Consider the following 22,425-nt stretch of genomic DNA (forward strand, 5'->3'; position numbering starts at 1 on the left):
TGCTCTTTTTTTTGCTTGTTTTCTCTTTTTTCTTTCTCAACAGGTGATCCAGGTGATTGATATATGTATTTTTTGTCTGCTTATTTTGTTGGTTTTTGTTTTTTGCCCTTTATCACCATTCTATTTCCCCGCTGTTTTTCTTTCCCTCTTTCTTTCTCCCTTTTCTTTTCCCCAGTCAAGTCTGTCCCGTATTTAGCAAGTGAAAATCAAATCAAATAAACAATAAAAGCAAAGGTGAATCAAATAGACCAATACGGCAAGGCTGGGATGGTCCATTTGGTAAAGTAAATCCATTGGGCATCTTTCTTTGCCTTTAGACAATAATTCTGCTGGCAAATGAACCAAATAGGACAGGCAAAAAAAAAAAAAAGAAAAGTAAAATAGACCCTAAGACAATACATACAAACAAAAAGTAGAAGCTGTCCATCCACGCGGAGAATAATGGAAATCCAAATCTTTCACAGAATTATAATCCAACATGGCAACGATGAAGATGAGCAAAGATAGAGCCAAGTCCAATTTGTAAGTCTACAGATTGGAGCAGCCGTCAGTCACTTCGGTATCTCTGCTGGAATTTCCAACGGGGAACTTCAGTCCTTTAACTGCTCATCTTTGAGGATGCAGGAGACTGACAAAGATGCCTCTGTGCTCCTCAATTTATGCTCTATCAAGACTCCACCATCTCCACCTATATCTAGTCATCCAGTAACATCTGTTTACCTCCCTGACCTTTCACCTGCTTTTAATTAAGGTTATTTCATTGCAATACCTATTTACATTTTCTTTCTGTTATTAATATAGAAATTCCAACACATTTATATTTCATTAGGGCATTAATCCAAACACATTTTCTCTTTGAAACTGTTTGTCAATGGCAATTTACCCAATACAATTCCTTTTTATTACCTAATGTAACATGCCATAGGAGTTAGGTATTCAGATATCAGAGTGTGTTGTCATTTTTTATTCGCTGCACACACCCTCATTTCTCTCAAGGCCGTTTCTACCCAGGCATTATAGTGAAAGGGTTATTATTAGACTCACCATTATATAATTTACCATTATATTCTCATATTGTATTTCATTTATACATTTTTAAGTAAAGCTACTATTAGCCAAAGTATACAAAGAAAAGAGTGCTTTAGCTTTAGCACTATAAATCTCTTATAACACTGGATGTTGAGGCTATTACTCCGTCTCAGGTGTAATAACAAGGGTGACCAAAGAGAACTTCAAACTCTCTACTCCATGTCATCTGACACATCATGTGGCTGAATTATGACACTTTTTTAGTGATTTTTACACTTGTTTGTGAAGCTTTGGGAACAGAAAGAAACCAAGCTGCAGTTTAAAAACTTCAATTCACTGACAGGAAACAACATTAGAAATATCATCATCCTCAACTCATCTGCTCCACTGACACTGACACCTTCAATGGCAACACGTTCAATTTACCAGACCAAATGTATGGAAACATCCTGTGAGTGAAAGTGTGTGTGAAGGTGTGTATGTGTGTGTTAGTATCAGGATCAGAGAACGACAGCTTTCCTCTGTTCCAGTCCAGATTCACTCTGATCCTCTGGAGCTTCTTCTCTACTGAGAGATCAGTGGGTGGAGCTGATGGTGAAAATGATGAGTATTTACCTTCATAGAACCCTATTCCCCATAATCCAGACCGTACACTTCCCTTCCTCTGCACAGACTCTGCTAACACACCTAGTCCCCACCCTGTAAACGCGTTACTGTAATCTGATTACTTTTTTCAAGTAACGAGTAATGTAAGGGATTACTATTGCAAAAACGGTAATTAGATTACCGTTACTTTCACGTAGGAACGCTGCGTTACTGCGTTACTAAAACCGTGATTTTTGCGAGAACGTCTCATGACAGTGACGTAAGCGAGTGCGACGTTCGTGACAACAGCTGTCTGCAGATCATAATATATCGAGTGCGGGACAGAGTGTAGCATGCAGCGTTTAAAGCGTGGAAGTACTGACCTTATTTTGAGTTTGATTCCATAAAAGTGACAAAAACATTAGTGTCCGTTGTGCGTGGGAAGAAAACTTCTTTTTACAGCGAAAAAACCCTAAACTTCCAAGCAAGCACCGAGTGTACTACGACGTAATGTGAAATTCACAGAGAAACTCATGGATTCTTCCACTGACCGCTGCGGCACACCTGCACCAGGGTAAACCTCCTCCGCCTACCCCAGTCCTGCTTTACAGGTGAAAATAGAGCAACAGGACCGCTAGTCTTTGATTTTATTTATTTTCTGCTGTGTTTTACTTGCATCTATTTGAAAGAGTGAGTGTAAACACAAAAAAATATTTTATTTTATGTGCTGGAATGTGCAGAAAATAGGTTTAAATGTTAAACAAATTTCTTCCAGTCAGAGAATGTTGCATATAATTTAATTTTTGCTTGATGCATAAAGTTAAAAGATTAAAACTAATAAAACAAGTTTTAAAAAGAGACTTTTCCATTTGATTACATTTTGTATGATGGATTATGCAGAAAAAGTAGAATTGGGCTGAAAGATCTATCGCTTTATCACCTATTCAGGTTGTAAATCGTGTTTTTAAAAAGTAACTAAGTAACTAAGTAACTAAGTAATCGATTACTTTTGAAAATAAGTAATCAGTAAAGTAACGGGATTACTTTTTGGGGGAAGTAATCAGTAATTAGTAACTGATTACTTTTTTCAAGTAACTTGACCAACACTGATTATCACCAACCTCGACATCCCAGCTGTGAGTCCCTGAGTTAAAGCTCTCAGAGCCCAGGACAGAGCAGGAATAATCAATCCTCTCTGGATTATCAGGAAGCTGCTGCCTCTCTCCTCGTCGTCTCACACTGGTCAGATCTTCAGACAGGAAGAGGTCTGGATGAGCAGTGTTTGGGTCCAGAATGAGAGGAGTGTAGGAAACCATGTCCTTCATGTTGTTCCAGATGTTGAAGGTCAGGTTGCCCAGGTGTTTGGCCTGGTCTATCAGAGCTCCTGAGGGCAGCTGTGGATCATCCAGCAGGGGGCAGCGCTGGACTCTTTCCACTGCAGCCTTGTAGTTGTGCAGGAATGAGACGTCTTCAGCTCTCAGCTCCTCCTCTGTGGCTCTGACTGTGTCTGAAAGAGCTGCTATCTCTCTGCTCAGAGCCTCCATCTTCTCCTTCATCATCCCACTCTTCTGCTCCCCTTCCTCCCTCAGTGCAGCCAGCCTGGCCTCCTCTTCCTCTGCTAGAAACTGGTGAAGCTTCTTAAACTGCTCCTTAATCTGCCTCTCTGTGTGTCGGGCCTGGACCTTAATGTGTTTTGCTGTTTGATGAAACTTCACTTCATCCTCTTCACAAACCTTTAACTTCTTCTTTAAGGGCTCCAGAGTTTCCTGAAGTTCCTTCTTGTGTTGTTGTGCAGCTTCATCGATGGGTCTGAATCTGTGATTGGTGTGATTTTCTGAGTCTCTGCAGACGAGACACACTGGCTGCTGATGGTCCAGACAGAAGAGTTTGAGTTTCTCAGAGTGCAGACTGCAGAGAGCCTCTGAAGCTCTCTGATCTCTCTCCTGTAAGAATGACTCACACAGGTTCTGTAAGTCCAGGTTTAAAGGTGGATCATACTCTGATATTTTCTTACAAAGCGGACACTCATGTGTTGGTCTCTCTCTCCACCATCTCTTCAGACAGTCTTTGCAGAAGCTGTGGCTACATGACAGAAGAACAGGATCTATGAAGACCTCCTGACAGACCGAACAGCAGAGATCCTCCTCTGATCTGGAAGCCATTGAGTCTGTGAGTGAAGCTGAAAACAGCAGACAGGAAGTACAGTCAGTCCTGGCTCCCTCCTCCTCTACGACCTTCACTGAAACTTCCTTTGAGTCGTGTTTTTGCTCAAACTCACATTCAGTGTGTGGAGCGTCAGCAGCTTGAAGCAGCAGTGTTGGAGTTTTCCACTTTTCTCTCCTGTAGCTGTTCAAAGCAGACTGTTGTTGTTTATCAGATTCACCTGAAATGAGAGAAAAGTAAAAGAAAGGAATAAGAAATATTGAAAGAAAGGGGACACAACTTATACTTCCATATTTTACCATAACATTATTCATTTAATTCATAACTTAACTGTACTCTAGTGTAAAGGAAAATTTGATTTTTGTCACTGTAATCACATTGTGTAATCACATAGCAGTGATATGGACTCTGCTATTATGTATTCTAGATTCCACTTTTGCATTTTAAAACGTTAACTGAGTAAATTTTCATGCACTGCCAAGCTCTCTTGAGGTTGTTTCTACTGAGTTCTACCTCAATCTTAATTTTATACCTCATCTTAACGTTCTTTATTGCAGCCCTCACCTCCTTCCTCAATGTTTTAACAGTGGAAACGGCTCCCTCGTTAAAAGCAATTCACCTTTAAAGAATCAAATTGTTGATGTCTTTAGAAAGTCACGGTTGGTTATTGGGGAAAGTCTTAAATTCTCTAGATGGAATCACAGAGTCTTTAGCTTTAGCTCTTTAGAGATGTAGCTACACACCACGGGGACCACTCAGTGCAATCAAAACACCCCTGAAGGGCAACACAACTGTCTTTTGTCCAGACATTAGCCCGCTTCACACAGGTCTTCTCCCTCCCATCACAGGTCTATAAGCAGGGAGGAGATGAACATCTTTGTGATCCGAAGAACCTAGTGCAGGTCCAGCCACAGACTTTTTTGCCCCCTTAATTGGTCCATAACACAAATCCAGAGTTCCATTACGCCTTGTAGGACGGGGGACACATTGAAAGAAATTGTTCAGTGATTTCTTAAGATTACAGTTGTTAAAATCACCAAGAACAAAATTAGGACCATCCGGAGAGAGGGACTGCAGATTGTGTACCACTTTAGAAATGGCGTCAGCGGCAACTCTAACATCAGCTTTGAGATGAGTGTAAACAACAGTGACAAAAATTTTAGGGAATTCTCTTGGTAAGTAAAACGGTATGAAAGATACTGACAAGAGCTCAATGTCAGGACGACACAACCCTTCCCGCAGAGTAAAATTATTACACCAGCCCTGGTTGATATACAAACATACCCCTCCTCCATGAGATTTGTGTATTACTCCACAGTTCCAATCCAGTCTGACAGGGGTCCCAAAGCCACTGATTTGCAGTGAAGTGTCACTGTCTATATCGGTCAGCCACGTCTCGGTAAGCACCATCAGACGAGCCTCACTGTATTCCCATAGATGAAGCACATTCCCTTTTAGTGCATCAATCTTGTTCCTACGAAATTGGGCATTAGCCAGGATCATAGAGGGCAGAGGAACACGATTCTTCCTCAAGACTTTCCTTACACACTGATGCACCCCGTCTTTCTTTCCGCGTTTTCTCGAGCCCAGGGGCTTTTCAAAGTTAGTCTTTAACTGGGCAAATAAATCCTCCAAGAGTAATATCCATCCAAGCATTATGTCATGGTCGGACGGTGCCCTGACCGGTCGACCTGGCTGTGTGTGTGTGTTCTCCTCTCTCTCACTGTTTTTTCTCCGGCTCCGCTGCGATTGTTACGCGGTCATGTAGCAACGAGAGACCTCCGACCTGGAAGTGCTGCCGCTCTGAGCTGCCTCACCTGCGACCGATTCCTCGCCAGCTGCTGTCAATTATCCACCATCGTTGGCAGGACTATTTAATGGTGTAGCTGAGTGACAGACAGCGCTGGAGTATTGCACCAAGCCGGGTAGTGACTCTAGCGCAGAGAGTGGTAAAAACAGTGTAGATAGCGAAGGGAGGCTAATTGTGTTTGTTTTTGCCTGTTCCCAGGAGCAAACGAGATGGAGAGACGGAAGGAGCGACTTTGCTGATTTTTGGGAGTTTTATGGACACCAATGCTCTAGCACGTATCACGAGGGGAGAACGAGAGAGGATCACTGAAAGGACTTGCACTGTGGATAACTGTGGACTGGTTTTGCTTCACTGTAAATAAAGACATTGTTCAACTTTAATGAGAGGTCCGCGTCTGGGTTCGCTAACTCACCGTCTTTAACACATTAGAAGAATCGTACGTAAGAAAAACAGGATCACCGTAATCCACGTAGTTCCTCACGCATGTAAGTAATTGAGAGTGAATGACTCCAGGTGAGCATTGCCACCGACAATAAAAATAAGGTGTAAAAGATCTGCATCTCAGCAAAAACCACAAAAGACATGAATCAAGGAAACCGTTCACTTAAAAGTTAACACGGTTAAGAACAGAGTTAAAAAGAAAAGAAAAAAAGCAAAACACCAATAAACACCTGCTGCAGGTCGCCACAAGAGCAGCGCCCCTCACAACACAGATTCATGACACACAAATGCCAGTTCATCTCTCACTGGTGACACCTCTAAAATGTTTTTTATCTTTAAAATTTTGCCTAAAATTCTTCTGTCTTTCTTTGTATTGGCAGTATTTAGGAAATGATACTGGTATATGTGGATTCTAAATATCACATTTCACAATAAGAATGGACCAATCCGATATACATTATTGTTATTGGTCTGATCCTGACCTAAATTATCGATTCCGATATCGGGGAGAAAAAAAATATAATCTGATCCATTAAATATCACACAAGCACCTCACAAAACCTGCAACATGGTGTAACCCAGGTAGTGACCTTAGCACATCTGAGCAGTATGTGTCACATGATAAAGAGGCTGTTGTGTGCAAGACCTGTCAGCAGTCTGGAGTTACTTTACACTGAAAAAATTTGGAGCCTTGCTACGTGTTGCCAAACCAGGTGTCGTGCCAATGTAGGCATCCCTCACAAAACTCGCTCCCCCTGCGCCGCAAGCAACCATGGAGTGCAGATCTAGTGTACTCAGCCTCCATTATAGACAATTACATGTGGAAGTACTGTTTTAGTTTTGTGATAAAGTGAAAAATGAGTATCGTTACATTACCATTCAGTTTGAGGGTTACAAAAGAAAGGTATATATTTATATATTCTCATGTGGTATCGGATGGGGTTATTTTAACAAACGAAGTACATTTTGCCTGATAATTATTTTTATCCTACTGTAACGTTACTGTATATAGAGCTAAAACCTCCAAAGTTTTAGGAGTAGTTAGTCGCTGTAAGAAGTGTTTGTGAACTAAAAATCAAAAATGTGGGATACTGTTTGTCCATTCTGTCAGGGACACCCACCCCGGCATGACACACGGCTAAACAGTTTTGTGGTTAAAAAAAAAAAAAAAAAAAAAAATCATGTTTGTGTTAAGTTTTGTATAGAAATGACACAAAATTCAGGCTCAGGTTAAATGTGATGGAAACGGCGTACACTGACATCCATCTTGATAAAAGAGGAGTGTCATGAAGCCGTGTTTGCATTTATTTGCACTGCTGTCATTCTGGATGTCTATTTATGTTGAGCTGTAAATGTGAAAAGGTCCATTCTACAACCCCAACTTTTTTTAAGTTGTTGAATATAAAAGGTTTTTTATGTTCTGATATTGCACTTTTTTTTCAGAACCAAGGAGTTTTTGAAATCTGCATAAATTTGCATTTTACATTACTCTTCAATATTTCTTTAAATACTTAGATTTAAAATTATGCTAATAGTTTAAATAAAAAGATCAGTACTGCTTAACCTCAAAATGTTTTGGGTTTAGTGTATTTTTTTGCATACAAGTATAATAGATGTGTTTTGATTTGCTTTTATTTTAGTATGAACTTGTACAAAATGCAGCAAGACTATGGGCTCAAAATGTGGTCATAAATATTTTGTACTTGTAAATCAGGATTTGTATGTGTAAAAAGAATTTGTGTGTGCGTAAAAAAGACTTGTGCGTGGACTTAGCCAAAAAAAACAAAAACGTGTGAATCTCTACAAGTTACAAGTACGAATTTTGACCCTATTTTTCTTCCTTTCATCTGCTTGGTCAATGTCATGTCAATCACAAATGTAACAATCCAATCAGAGAACAGATGAGTTTGGCTGTCAGAGGGGCGCCTTTTTGAACTGCAGGTCCCTGAAGGGTAATACACTTTGAAGCTGGAGGATCTCTATATAAATATCCGATAGAAGCTAGGTCCCCTAACTTTCAGCAGCTGGCTGCTGGGCTCTGTGGGTTTTTGCAGCAGCTCTACCTGTACTAGATGAACTTGCTTCTTGTCATTTCTATCTCTGACTTTATGTCCTCTACAAGAGTTTCTGTTTTTTTTGCTAGTTCTTCAAATGTTCAATAAAAACGTGTATGCTAATTCATAACGAAGAAAGCTTTGTAGTGTAGACTGTCATTTTCAAAACACTGCTCCCCCCCCCCCGCGCGGTCCGCAGCGCTGTTAAAAAAGGCTGTGGAAGTCCCTGTATTAAGCACGTAGACCTGTGACACAAAAATCACCAAACTCGGACGACCACAGACTGTTGTCCTTCGTGGTGATGAAGGAAAACGCTAGGTTAGCATGTAAGAGGGCATTTATTCCTTCAAGGACCTGCAGTTCAAAAAGCGCCCTCCGCAGCCAAACCCATCTGTTCTCTGATTGGATTGTTACATTTGTGATTGACATGACATTGACCAATCAGATGAAAGGAAGAAAAATAGGGTCAAAATTCGTCCACACACAAATCTTTTTTACACACACACAAATTCTTTTTACACATACAAATCCTGATTTACAAGTACAAAATATTTATGACCACATTTTGAGCCCATACAAGACATTAAAAAACTGTTTTATTGATTATAAAATAAACTATATTGGATTCATATCAGTATCGGCAGATATCCAAATTTATGATATCGGTATCAGACAAAGGGTTATCGTGCCATCTCTAGTTGTGATGTCAGTTTCTTGATCATTAATATGCAAATTGTCATAACTGTGATCGACAATAGGAAACCAACAACCTCTGGCTAAGTGTATGGCACAACACAGGAGAACTAACTCGACATGCCAGGACTCCGCAATCTATTCACAAGTACAGGCAGGGCTGGACTCGGACAAAAAATCGGCCCGTGCATTTTGACTGGAGACCGGCTCACCAGGTATTAGAGGAAAATCCATAAAGCCTTTGAATAAAAACAAACAATGTTGAGACAGTGAGGTACACTGTCTTGTTGGTATGTATCAATATAATAAATTTAAACCTACACCATCCTCCCTATTCTGATATTCTAAATAGTATTTAGTGGAAATATTAAACAACCTAATCAATAATTACATATACATAGCATCTTACAGTGCTGTGATTGCAGCCCTTCCCCAACTCTCTGTCAATGGTACTCATGGCCATTGATCAGTGGGTTTTGATCAGTGGCTGTTGATCAATGATCATGAGAATTTGCATAACTATATTGGACTGATCACAGCCAGAGAAACAGCAATTTAGAAACAACAATATTGCAGAAATGGAAACAGAGCAACTACGGACGAAAGTTTCGGCCTGTCTCAGCAATGCAAAGCCCCCAGCATCCAACATCACCATGGAGGAGAGGAAGGCACTCGCATCACTTAGTGATGACAACAACATTATCATCCTTCCGGCAGACAAGGGTAGGTGCACAGTTTTGATAAACCAGAAAGACTATCATGAGAAGATTTTGTCACTACTCTGTGACGAAAATACTTATGAGCCCCTGAAACGAGACCCAGGATGAGGTTACAGGAAGAAGGTGATAGACTGTCTGAAGCAGTTTGAACAAGATAAGGCTATTGACCGGACCTTGTACCACAGGCTGTACCCAGGGGAATCTACATCAAGTCTGTATGGTTTACCAAAGATGCACAAACAAGGTGCACCTTTTAGACCGATTGTGTAATGATCAACTCGGTCAGCTAGAACATCTCCAAGTTTCTGGCTTCGATCCTCAACCTGCTGGTGGGGAGCTCTGAACACCACATCCAGAACAGATTGGATTTTGTGGGGAAGGTGAGAGATGTCATTATGGAGGCAGATGAAACCATGGTCTCGTACGACGTTCTATCTCTCTTCACTTGCATCCCAGTCATGGAAGCGTTGGAGGTAGTTCGTAAGAGATTACAGGATGACCCCAACCTCAGCAACAGGATCACTCTCAGCATCGACCAAGCGTGTTTGCTTTTGGAACTGTGTCTTCATTCCACCTACTTCACATAGAAGGGTCAGTTCTACAGGCAGAAACATGGGTGTGGCATGGGCGCCCCAGTTTCACCTATCGTGGCTGTTACTGTCCCCACATGAAGGCTAGACGAAGAGGGTGGGGGACAGTAACAATTGGATCCAGATTGGAATGAAAAGGACGCCAGGCAGAGGTGATTAACACAAAATAAATCTTTATTATAATCAATTAACCCAATAATCATATAAACAGTAACAACAGAAAGAGGCAGCAACGCTGGAATCCTTCCTATGGGGGAGAAAAACTCCTTTTGGTTTTACCTGCTGATGTCAGACATGACATCATCAGTACTTTAAAAAACAAAATCAGGAAATGCTGGGCGGCCCATCCCACAAATGACCTACATGAAAACCTCAGTGAGGACTGTGGCTGTATCCCAATTCAGGGTCTGCTTCCTTCAGAGGACCCAGCCTTTGCGGTCTACGTAATGTTGGCATTACTAAATCTGTCTGAATGCTTACATATATGTGTAAAAAGAAAATGTGCGAGCTGTGATAATTGTTTCTGATAAAATGAAGAGTAGACTGATCTATTAAATATCCCTTTAATGGGTGCGAAAATCATAACTGCTTTAAGTTATACAGAATAGATATCAGAGCCTTAAACAGGCTGACTTCTGCTAAATGGGTCAAACTGGCAGAAAGTCTACAAACACATAACATTCTTATAGAATATGATGTAACACTATAGATCAACTTACCTCAGAATATATAAAGCATATAAACAATTACAGCAATATGATGCAACAAATACAGCAATACTACTAATCCAAAATACTCAAAGCTTCATAGAACTGAAACAAACATTTATTTTAGGTTCATTCTGCTGCTGATACATACTTTAGGTTTCTGAATATTAACCCTTTAAGACCTACCATAGAACCAAGTCCGCCAGAGCTTATATTATATTTTTACATGCTGTAGTGCCAATTTTGGGAGCATTTCAAGTTGATATACATCAATACAACCATTATAGCCCACATTTTAATAATATGTATGCATTAAGTGCATAGTAATTACATAAATTGCAAAAAAGTGCAATAAACTACAAAAAAATTGAAAATTGTTTTTGTTTTTTTAACATATATTTCTAGTTAGAGAAATTTAAGCAGCTTATCCCTCAAAACTGTAAATACAAAAAAGTTGCACAAACTAGTTTCCCACCACAGGAAATTTATTTGAAGTGTCTTCATAGTTTTACTTTTGAAATACACCAATTTTTATATACTGCAGGAAAAACGAAAATAAATATTGTAGTGCAATTTTGCAAAAAAGCAGCATATGCATCAAAATAAACTATTTCCAGCAGTGCAATTCGAGTTCTAAGCATCCCAGAAACGACACAGAAAGTCATAAAGTCAAAGATAACTTTTAAAAACACTAGTATAGGCTCTGAGGCCCTGACAGTAAAAAAAGTACATTTCCGCGAAAATGACGTCACTTCCGGTTTCGGGCAGGTAATGGCGGACATGTGAAAGTTCGCGCTGACTTCTATTTCAACGTAGGGAGTGTTATGAACAGCTGATCGGATCGGCAAAACGTGTTTCTGGAATATTATGTTTTTGTTGCTGCAAGCGCTTTTTATGCAGTTTTTGCAAAGCTATATGTGGAAGAAAACCGTGACCTAGGACAAGCTGATGGCATAAGATATAAGTACAACTTCTCTGGTTTCATATGTAAAAAAAATTATTGCTCTAGCTTACGTGGTTGCAGAGCTACCGGGATTTAAAAATAGTTACGCAAAACAGAGCGTGCCCGCTCCGACCGGTTTTAAAGGGTTAAACTTGTTGCTGCCTTTCATAGTGTGTAACTTGAAAGGCCTTCAAATGCGGCCTTGAAGAATGCAAACCCTGAATTGGGATACAGCTTGTAACATCGTACCAGTAGTTCTGAATACTTCCTGGAGTGACTTTAACAAAGTCCACAGAGTAAGCACAGCTGGAGCCGATCACACTAACAATGAAACATTTCCATTAACATTGATAAATCATAAAATTCTTGTTGCCTTAAGCAGTGGTGTTTAAGTGCCAGCCTCATTTATATCTGAACAACCATTTTTTACCTTGTACATAAATAATGGCCCTGTTATGATGTCACAGGTGAGGCTGGAGACAGATATCTGCTCAGAGTGAACAGAGCCAGGTCAATAAAGACAAACTGGCAGTAAATGTTAGGACTGTCTTCCCACCCACCAGGTCTCCCAGTTTGTACTCACTGGCTGGTGTGAAGATCCTCAGCTGTTTGTGGCGTCGCTGGCGTGGTAGCTAATGTTGACCGTTTCCTTTCAAAAAGGACAAAGTCTGAGCAGCTCTCCTTCGGCTCATCCCCTCACACTCACTCTCTTTCTCACATACACATAAACAGATGGGAGTGTGTGACATACAGAAGTCCACATTAATTATTGACATGCTTTTATGGCTCAATAATGCACAGTTGGGTCCATATTTATTTTGAAACTGTGAGGTTTAGTTTTTTTTACCTGCTTACTGAAACACATTTCAATTATAGTTATATAATGGACACAGACATCTAGACTCACAGCTGCATTTGAGGGTATCCACACTTAAACTGGATGAAGGGTTTAGGAGTTTCAGCTCCTGAACATGACCCACCCTGTTTTTACAAGGGTCAATCTTATCTCTACGTCATCCTCGTCTGAAGTGTTGGGAAACATCCTCTGAGTGAAAAAGTGTCTTAAGATGAAATGTTTTCTGAGATCTTTTTAAATATATTTTGATGTACCCAGATGCTTTTGGGTTCAAGAGAAAAATATGTTCTAAAGTTTAGATTTAAATGAGTCCACATCTCAAATATACACCTAATCAGATGAAACACACAAACCTTCTGAAATATTTTGTAATGATTGTCTTTTATATTTGGAGAAATGGGTCATTTAATGAATGAGCAATGAATTATCCACAGCTAACAAAGTGCCCATATGACACAGTGTGATGTGTAACTTTGCCCACAGAGCAGCAGGGAGTGGCCTCTGTTAAACACAAGAGAAGAAACTGCTAAAGTAGGCAATGCTGTCAGATTTTTTTAAATATATTTTGATGTACCCAGATGCTTTTGGGTTCAAGAGAAAAATATGTAGGCATATGTAGGCAATGCTGTCAGTAATCCATATATTCCTCCACTGCTCCCCCCCAACCCTCTTTCTAGGCAGATTGGTAGAGGCGTGCCCTCCAATAAGTACTGGCTGGCTAGAATACCTGCCTCCATCAGTCCGTCAATTCTAACTTCCTATTGGAGAGGAAAATGAAATCCCACCCCTTTGTAAGACGTCAAGAGAGCAATAATGAATTAGAAGCTCATCAGTTAATGTAATTCATACATTCATCTATCTCTCCCCCCACCCCTCTTTCTAGGCAGATGGTTGGAGGCGTGTCCTCCGATAAGTCCCGGCTGGCTAGAGTGCCTGCCTCCATCAGCTCATTGCCCAACTGAAGATCTATCGACAGGTTTATCATTTCAGCCTCTCCAGGTGCTAACATCCAGCTCACCTTTCCTAGAATTACCTACTCTTTCCTCTCATGTTAAGTCTCTTGTCAGTAATTTTCCTCAAACTGTAGTCTGATTGGCTGAATCAGTCAATTCTAACTTCCTGTTGGTGAGGAAAATTAAGTCCCACCCCTTTATAAGAAGTCAAAAGAGAAATACTGCATTAGAAGCTCCTACGTTAAGACAAGTTGTGTTGGTTGGGGACAACTGTAGCTTGAGACAACACTGTGCAGACCGAAAGAGGAGATTCAGGATCTTGTTGGTCAGCAGTAACTGTGCTTCAACTGTTACTTGTTGAGTTAGTTCAGCCTTGTAGCCGTGCTGTTTGTTGATTTATCTTTAGTTTTGCTGGCTGAAAGGTGAACTTGATATCACATCACATCTCTGTCCCTATGGTTGTTTTAAAGTTTTAGATAATGTGGTTTACTTCTGCTTTTTTTTTCTTTTCTTTTTTTTTGAGGTTTAGTTACCTCATTTCTGCATTAGTGTACAAAAACAGGGGCTGCTTTTTTAAGTGCTAATTATATCAATAATAACGTGGTATGACTGCTATGACTACTGCACTACTACTGCATTTAAAACGAAAACTAACCCTGTGAAAAATATATTTTTTTAAAGCCATGAGGAGTATAAATGATGATGTGCAAGAACTTCTGAACCAAATATAGTGTTATAGCAACATTTTGAGAGTTCAGAATTTAATTTTTATTATGGTCATTAAATATTGTTGTTTTTTGATTTGATGCAGTATTTATTATTATTATTATTATTATTATTATTATTATTATTATTATTATTGTCCTTTAGCGGGCGACCAGCGGCGGTGGTCGGCCGCGCAACCAGTACGCTGCTGTAGGTGCTGCAGGTTCTCTTGCTTGACTAACAATTATCTTCCACGCTTTTCGATCTAAGGCGATGGATCTTGCCTGCTCGAGGTCAAGTCGAAGGGCCTTCAAATCATCCTGGATTTGTTTCATCCATGTCTTTTTTGGTGCATTTCGATGCACCCTCCAATCGGTGGGGCGGGTCAACCAGAGTAGGCCATGGGGGTAGCGGCTCTGGTCCATTCGACAAATGTGGCCAAACCAACGGAGTCGTTGGCGCTGGATTAGGTCACAGATCGTCGGTTGGCTGCAATTTTAATTTTATTTATATAGCGCCAAATCACAAAAAGAAGTCGTGCTATATATTGTACAGTAGATCCTACAATAATGGATACAGAGAAGAACCCAACAATTATATGACCCCGTATGAGCAAGCACTTTGGCGACAGTGGGAAAGAAAAACTCCCTTTTAACAGTCTTGATGCATGCCCAATCATCCAGGTAAGTAAATCTCCAAAGGTTGATTCTGTTCATCTGGACGTAGCATTTTCAGTGGGAGAAACGTTTCGTCACTCATCCAAGTGACTTCTTCAGTCTCAGCTGACTGCAGGTTGACCTGCAACATTGGGGAGGGGACCAGAGAAACTACAGCGTCCGACATTGTTTTAGCAAAGTTACACACCGATTCAATATTGATTTTAGTCACCTCCGATTGCCATAACTGGGTGTCATTTCTGCCGATGTGAATTATGATTTTACTGAATTTATGTTTAGCCTTAGCCAGCTGTTTTAAATTTCCCTCAATGTCGCCTGCTCTGGCCCCTGGAAGACAAATGATTTTGGTTGCCGCTGTCTCAAGCTTCACAATATGTATGATTCTTTCCTTATTCAAAGATTACTTATACATATATGTTTTTATAGTTACTTTTTCCAAGTAATGCAACTTTTTTCTTTCAATAAAAATTGTTTTTTTGTCCAGTCAATTCCAGCTACCAAGGGCCAAGAGGAAGGGTACACTCTGGAGAGGTCACCAGTCTGTTGCAGGTCTCACAAATGCTATGTCCCAATCCACACGCTGCAAAGGCCGCATTTGAAGGCTGATTACGTAACAGCGGCGCGACGAATGCGTCCTTATTTTCCTCCAATTTGAGGGATGGATTAGGTCGAAGATGGATCCTTCGTGGCTAAACCTATCCCAGAAGTCATTGCACGGGCCAGCCATTTCCAGTTTCCAAGAATGGTGACAGCTACTTAGTTTCAATATTACTCTTATTACTCTTTACCAATGTTCCCTCTAATTTTTCACGTGTTTGAGCGAACACACAAACTCCCTGAGCGATCTCTTGGACCACTGTGAGCGACATCAGACGTGTGCACTGTGGTCACGCCGGCATCTAATCCATCCAAGTTACATGGTTTATTAAAATAATTAAATTACAGCATTTACATTTATGTTAGACTACTTTTAATTAACTGCTTTAGCCCACTTACAATGAAAATTAAAAAAAAAATCTAGTGATTGACCTGTGTAGTATGTTAACACTATTGGAAGTAAAAATAACTTGAACTCCAAATTTGAAAACACAACTTTTATATCTGTTTTAATATTTTTTTTTTAATAAAGCTCTGATATGTATTATGAGTCTGTGGTCCTTTAACTCTCTGTCTGCAAAATACAGTATATAAAGACCAGTGTTGGACAATTAATTAATTATCTAGTTCTTTAAAAAAGTAACTCAGTTTGGGAAACAACAAAGTTTTTTGCAGCTATTTCTTTTAAATGCAGCCAAGGCATTTTTAAATAAACATTTCAAACTATTTACACTACACACTAACTACACAAGATTTGCGCTAAACGTCTCAAATCTCTTACATCTCAAACACCGCCGTCACTCCTAAAACTTCTCCCCGTTTCTTAACAACTAGACGTTGCCATATCATTTTTTGATTGGTCGACATGGTACTTTTTTGGACGAATAGGAAAGGGACAGGGGGTGGGGTTTGTTTTTGCTCACAGGCTTTCGAGCCTTTTTCCTTATAAAACGCCGTTTTTGCTGTTTCTTCCCGCAGTAAATATAAACAACGACAGTATTCAGGAAGAAAACCAAACATTGCAGATATTTTTATCATAACTCTGGTTTTACGTGGCCTATCAACACAATTCAAAAACTGGTATAAAGTCCACAGTTTTTCCGTGAATTGTTCCCTTTGTCCTGCTCACATCTCCAGTGGTTGAACACATTGTCATTAACGTGGCTTCACTCCACATCAGCCACGCCGCTTTGCCAGCTCAAACACCGGTGTCGGCACATAAGGACGCTGTCATAGCCTGTCAATGACGTTGATTGGCTGCATATATACACACTATTGGCTGAACTATGGGATAAGGTCTTCTAATCCCATACGGGAGCAGCCAGTCACTCACTGACTAACACTGCAAAACAGAACTGTTAAAGTATTAATTTTAATTTCAATTTAGGTTCGATTTTTTTTGTGCGCAACGCAGATTTTCTGTGCGCAGAGACCGTGCCAGCAGTGCGCAATTGCGCACGTGCGCAGCTTAGAGGGAACATTGTGTGACACAGTTCTTATCTTCTCAAACTCAGACATAAAAGGTCGATGATACTCAGACTAGAAATCTGCTAACATATTGATCAAACTTACATATACGATTTATCATTGAGTTGGAATAAAGATGTTCGACTTACTAGCAGATTGGAAAAGCTTTTTTTCAGCACTCCAACACTCGCCATCACAATGATGGCCGGGGGAACTTCAGTCTCTCTTTCCAGAGTTTTCATACAGCACTACATCGTTCTAATAAACATTATTCTTCTCCAGTGTAATTTCCATTTAATTTTGTTTTTACATATCTCATCTCCATTCTTGTTCTTTAGTTCCATCATCAGGTTATAAATGTCATTTTTGTACACAGCTCATACACACTCTGTCTTTTTATACAGAACAACTTATTTACAGCTCTGGTGATTTTAGAAATACTGTTGTAGTGCTCTAACTTAATAAGATTTTCACCATGAATAACTATAACAGTAAGTTACTGTTTTCTCTGGAGTATTTGTTTTCACTTTTCAAAATGTGAGCCTCCTTTCTGTTACAAATTTTACTTGATGACAATGTTGACTGAAATCAGAAAAGAGCATTGCAAATAATACACTCATCTGCTGTTGATTTCTGATTAAACTGAAAAGAGCGTAGTATCCAACATATATTACTACACATCTCATTGAATACTTTCGGGATTAATAAAGTATTCTGACATGAGTATTTTGAGCTCCTTGTACTTTTTTAAACATCTCCTGCTGAAGCGCTGGACCAGAGCACACAACAGAAAAGATGTGATTTCAACACTTTGTTGAACATAACTATTTCATCACCTGGTGTCTTGAGCATGCATCAAGACATTTGTTTTAGTAACATTTAACACAAGGTTATTTTCTGTCACTCAGTTTTCTACAACATCCTTTTAAGCCTTTAAGTTAATTTGTGAAGCTTTAGCGCCACATTTTGTTAAGATATCTGTAAACTCAGCAGTCTGAACCTTTTTAATACAAACAGAAGATTATTAATAAAAAAAATGAAAGAAATCATGGTTTCAAACAGCTACCTTGAAATATTCCACACATTATATGTCAATGAGAAACTGCCATTAAAATAAACAGTGTGCTCCTGGTTTGTCAGATAACTTTCTAACTTCTAGCATCAACATGGTGGATTTTAAATCATACCACCAACTGTCGATCTGTGGCTCAGCACCCAATACAAGACGTCTGGTCTGGGTCTTTTTTGAAGAATTTCTAATGAATGGTCCTAAGAGTCTTACCCAGCAGGTAGCAGAGCTTGGATGGAGCTGATGAGTGGTAATGGAGCTCGCCCAGTACTAAATGGTTCAAAATCCAGGTGTCTTTCCCCCTTCTCTAATAAGAGCTGGGGACCTGAGCAGGTCCAGCCTCATCAGCTACACCTGTTAGTGGAAGCTCCCCTCTAGATTGTGGCACTTGTTAAACTGGGATTGTTTTAGAGGTTCCAGTAGGCCCCAGGAGACTTTTATTTTTATAAGCTGGAGTAACCTCTAAAGATTATTTAAACTAAAATTAAATGATACTCAGATTTATCCCTTCACTGTTTCACAACAGAATAAGAATGAAATGTCCACAATTTATACTTCAATTGCAGGAAAATTTTTAAAGCAATTAAGTAGGAGAAAGGCAAATGTAGAATAAAAAATAACTATTACATTAAATTAAATTCACATTTATACAACATCAAATCACAACAACATTTGCGCTAGGTGCTTTATATTGTAAAATAGACCCTAAGAGAGCATGAGGGTGGGAAAGGATGTTTGTATCTGCGTGTCTCTGTTTGTTTGTGTCTATATGTCAGGTCGGGTATCAGACGCCACCTCTCTAGGGACATCTCAGGCCCTCCAAGGTTATGGAGGCCTAACTCCCCCCCCCACTTCCCCTTCCAGTGGCGGACGCCCTCAGACATCGGTGCATTGGTGGTTCTTTGTGTCCGGGTATGTGTGTCCAGGTACGCATGGGCTCACTCCTGGTGGCTGCTTGTCAGGGCCTGGAGCCTGGGGCTCGCTTGGGCCCCTGCGGGGGTGGGGTGCCCTTGGCCTCTCAGCCTGGGGCTCGGTCACTCTGGCACAGCTGGCTGCCGGCGGAGCTCACAGGCACGTCACTGCAACCCCCCCGGCTTCTGCTCCATGGCTGCTGAGTGACCCCTCATTTGGGACTCTCCTCAGCTCTTTCCAGGATAGTGGCGCGGCTGCCCCTCTGTTGGTCTTCCTTGGTCATTTGCTCTGACGGCCTCTGGATGTCTGGAGCCTTGATCTCCTCCATACCTGCTTCATGCCCTGGAGGACGGGGCTGTGGCTCCCCACACCTTCTAGCAGATCATTACATAAAGGAACCTTTCAAATACAAGCGTGCTCATGCTCACAGGTGTACACACGGGTGCTCACACACACAAACTACACCCTTTTTGGCTCCTACCTCAAAGCACACTGTGCGCCGTCGATCCTACGTGCTGCACAATAATATTTAATATTTAGTATTTACTGTTATATTCACATAGATCCTCGCCATGATGTTGTTTATTATATTGCTCTTTTTTTTGCTTGTTTTCTCTTTTTTCTTTCTCAACAGGTGATCCAGGTGATTGATATATGTATTTTTTGTCTGCTTATTTTGTTGGTTTTTGTTTTTTGCCCTTTATCACCGTTCCTCTTCTCCGCTGTTTTTCTTTCCCTCTTTCTTTTCCTCAGTCAAGTCTGTCCCGTATTTAACAAGTGAAAATAAAATAAAATAAACAATAAAAGGTGAATCAAATAGACCAATACGGCAAGGCTGGGATGGTCCATTTGGTAAAGTAAATCCATTGGGCATCTTTCTTTGCCTTTAGACAATAATTCTGCTGGCAAATGAACCAAATGGGACAGCAAAAAAAAAAAAAAAAGTAAAATAGACCCTAAGACAATACATACAAACAAAAAGTAGAAGCTGTCCATCCACGCGGAGAATAATGGAAATCCAAATCTTTCACAGAATTATAATCCAACATGGCAACGATGAAGATGAGCAAAGATAGAGCCAAGTCCAATTTGTAAGTCTACAGATTGGAGCAGCCGTCAGTCACTTCGGTATCTCTGCTGGAATTTCCAACGGGGAACTTCAGTCCTTTAACTGCTCATCTTTGAGGATGCAGGAGACTGACAAAGATGCCTCTGTGCTCCTCAATTTATGCTCTATCAAGACTCCACCATCTCCACCTATATCTAGTCATCCAGTAACATCTGTTTACCTCCCTGACCTTTCACCTGCTTTTAATTAAGGTTATTTCATTGCAATACCTATTTACATTTTCTTTCTGTTATTAATATAGAAATTCCAACACATTTATATTTCATTAGGGCATTAATCCAAACACATTTTCTCTTTGAAACTGTTTGTCAATGGCAATTTACCCAATACAATTCCTTTTATTACCTAATGTAACATGCCATAGGAGTTAGGTATTCAGATATCAGAGTGTGTTGTCATTTTTATTCGCTGCACACACCCTCATTTCTCTCAAGGCCGTTTCTACCCAGGCATTATAGTGAAAGGGTTATTATTAGACTCACCATTATATAATTTACCATTATATTCTCATATTGTATTTCATTTATACATTTTTAAGTAAAGCTACTATTAGCCAAAGTATACAAAGAAAAGAGTGCTTTAGCTTTAGCACTATAAATCTCTTATAACACTGGATGTTGAGGCTATTACTCCGTCTCAGGTGTAATAACAAGGGTGACCAAAGAGAACTTCAAACTCTCTACTCCATGTCATCTGACACATCATGTGGCTGAATTATGACACTTTTTTAGTGATTTTTACACTTGTTTGTGAAGCTTTGGGAACAGAAAGAAACCAAGCTGCAGTTTAAAAACTTCAATTCACTGACAGGAAACAACATTAGAAATATCATCATCCTCAACTCATCTGCTCCACTGACACTGACACCTTCAATGGCAACACGTTCAATTTACCAGACCAAATATATGGAAACATCCTGTGAGTGAAAGTGTGTGTGAAGGTGTGTATGTGTGTGTTAGTATCAGGATCAGAGAACGACAGCTTTCCTCTGTTCCAGTCCAGATTCACTCTGATCCTCTGGAACTTCTTCTCTACTGAGAGAGCAGTGACAGCTGATGGTGAAAATGATGAGTATTTACCTTCATAGAACCCTATTCCCCATAATCCAGACCGTACACTTCCCTTCCTCTGCACAGACTCTGCTAACACACCCAGTCCCCACCCTGTATTATCACCAACCTCGACATCCCAGCTGTGAGTCCCTGAGTTAAAGCTCTCAGAGCCCAGGACAGAGCAGGAATAATCAATCCTCTCTGGATTATCAGGAAGCTGCTGCCTCTCTCCTCGTCGTCTCACACTGGTCAGATCTTCAGACAGGAAGAGGTCTGGATGAGCAGTGTTTGGGTCTAGAATAAGAGGAGTGTAGGGGACCATCTCCTTCATGTTCTTCCAGATGTTGAAGGTTAGGTTGCCCAGGTGTTTGGCCTGGTCTATCAGAGCTCCTGAGGGCAGCTGTGGATCATCCAGCAGGGGGCAGCGCTGGACTCTTTCCACTGCAGCCTTGTAGTTGTGCAGGAATGAGACGTCTTCAGCTCTCAGCTCCTCCTCTGTGGCTCTGACTGTGTCTAAAAGAGCTGCTATCTCTCTGCTCAGAGCCTCCATCTTCTCCTTCATCATCCCACTCTTCTGCTCCTCTTCCTCCCTCAGTGCAGCCAGCCTGGCCTCCTCTTCCTCTGCTAGAAACTGGTGAAGCTTCTTAAACTGCTCCTTAATCTGCCTCTCTGTGTGTCGGGCCTGGACCTTAATGTGTTTTGCTGTTTGATGAAACTTCACTTCATCCTCTTCACAAACCTTTAACTTCTTCTTTAAGGGCTCCAGAGTTTCCTGAAGTTCCTTCTTGTGTTGTTGTGCAGCTTCATCGATGGGTCTGAATCTGTGATTGGTGTGTTTTTCTGAGTCTCTGCAGACGAGACACACTGGCTGCTGATGGTCCAGACAGAAGAGTTTGAGTTTCTCAGAGTGCAGACTGCAGAGAGCCTCTGAAGCTCTCTGATCTCTCTCCTGTAAGAACGACTCACACAGGTTCTGTAAGTCCAGGTTTAAAGGTGGATCATACTCTGATATTTTCTTACAAAGTGGACACTCGCGTGTCGGTCTCTCTCTCCACCATCTCTTCAGACAGTCTTTGCAGAAGCTGTGGCTACATGACAGAAGAACAGGATCTCTGAAGACCTCCTGACAGACCGAACAGCAGAGATCCTCCTCTGATCTGGAAGCCATTGAGTCTGTGAGTGAAGCTGAAAACAGCAGACAGGAAGTACAGTCAGTCCTGGCTCCCCTCCCTCCTCTACTACCTTCACTGAAACTTCCTTTGAGTCGTGTTTTT

General features: G+C 40.6%; 1 protein-coding gene across 3 annotated transcripts in view; it reads right to left on the reverse strand.

Annotated features, from left to right (window-relative positions):
- Positions 1-352: 352 nt before the first annotated feature.
- Positions 353-22,425, reverse strand: part of LOC116311793 (nuclear factor 7, brain-like) — a 42,850-nt gene continuing 20,777 nt past the window's right edge. For 2 of the 3 annotated variants that reach the window (XM_039608332.1, XM_031728998.2), the window contains one exon: positions 20,576-22,336. In XM_039608332.1, coding sequence (XP_039464266.1) covers positions 20,937-22,319 — 1,383 coding nt within the window. In that variant the 5' untranslated portion in view covers positions 22,320-22,336 and the 3' untranslated portion in view covers positions 20,576-20,936. Of the gene's footprint in view, positions 1,717-20,575; positions 22,337-22,425 lie in introns of those variants that run through there. The other variant, XM_039608331.1, reaches the window with a different exon arrangement.

The sequence above is a fragment of the Oreochromis aureus genome, linkage group 3 (assembly GCF_013358895.1).
Source record: "Oreochromis aureus strain Israel breed Guangdong linkage group 3, ZZ_aureus, whole genome shotgun sequence".
NCBI lineage: Eukaryota > Metazoa > Chordata > Actinopteri > Cichliformes > Cichlidae > Oreochromis > Oreochromis aureus.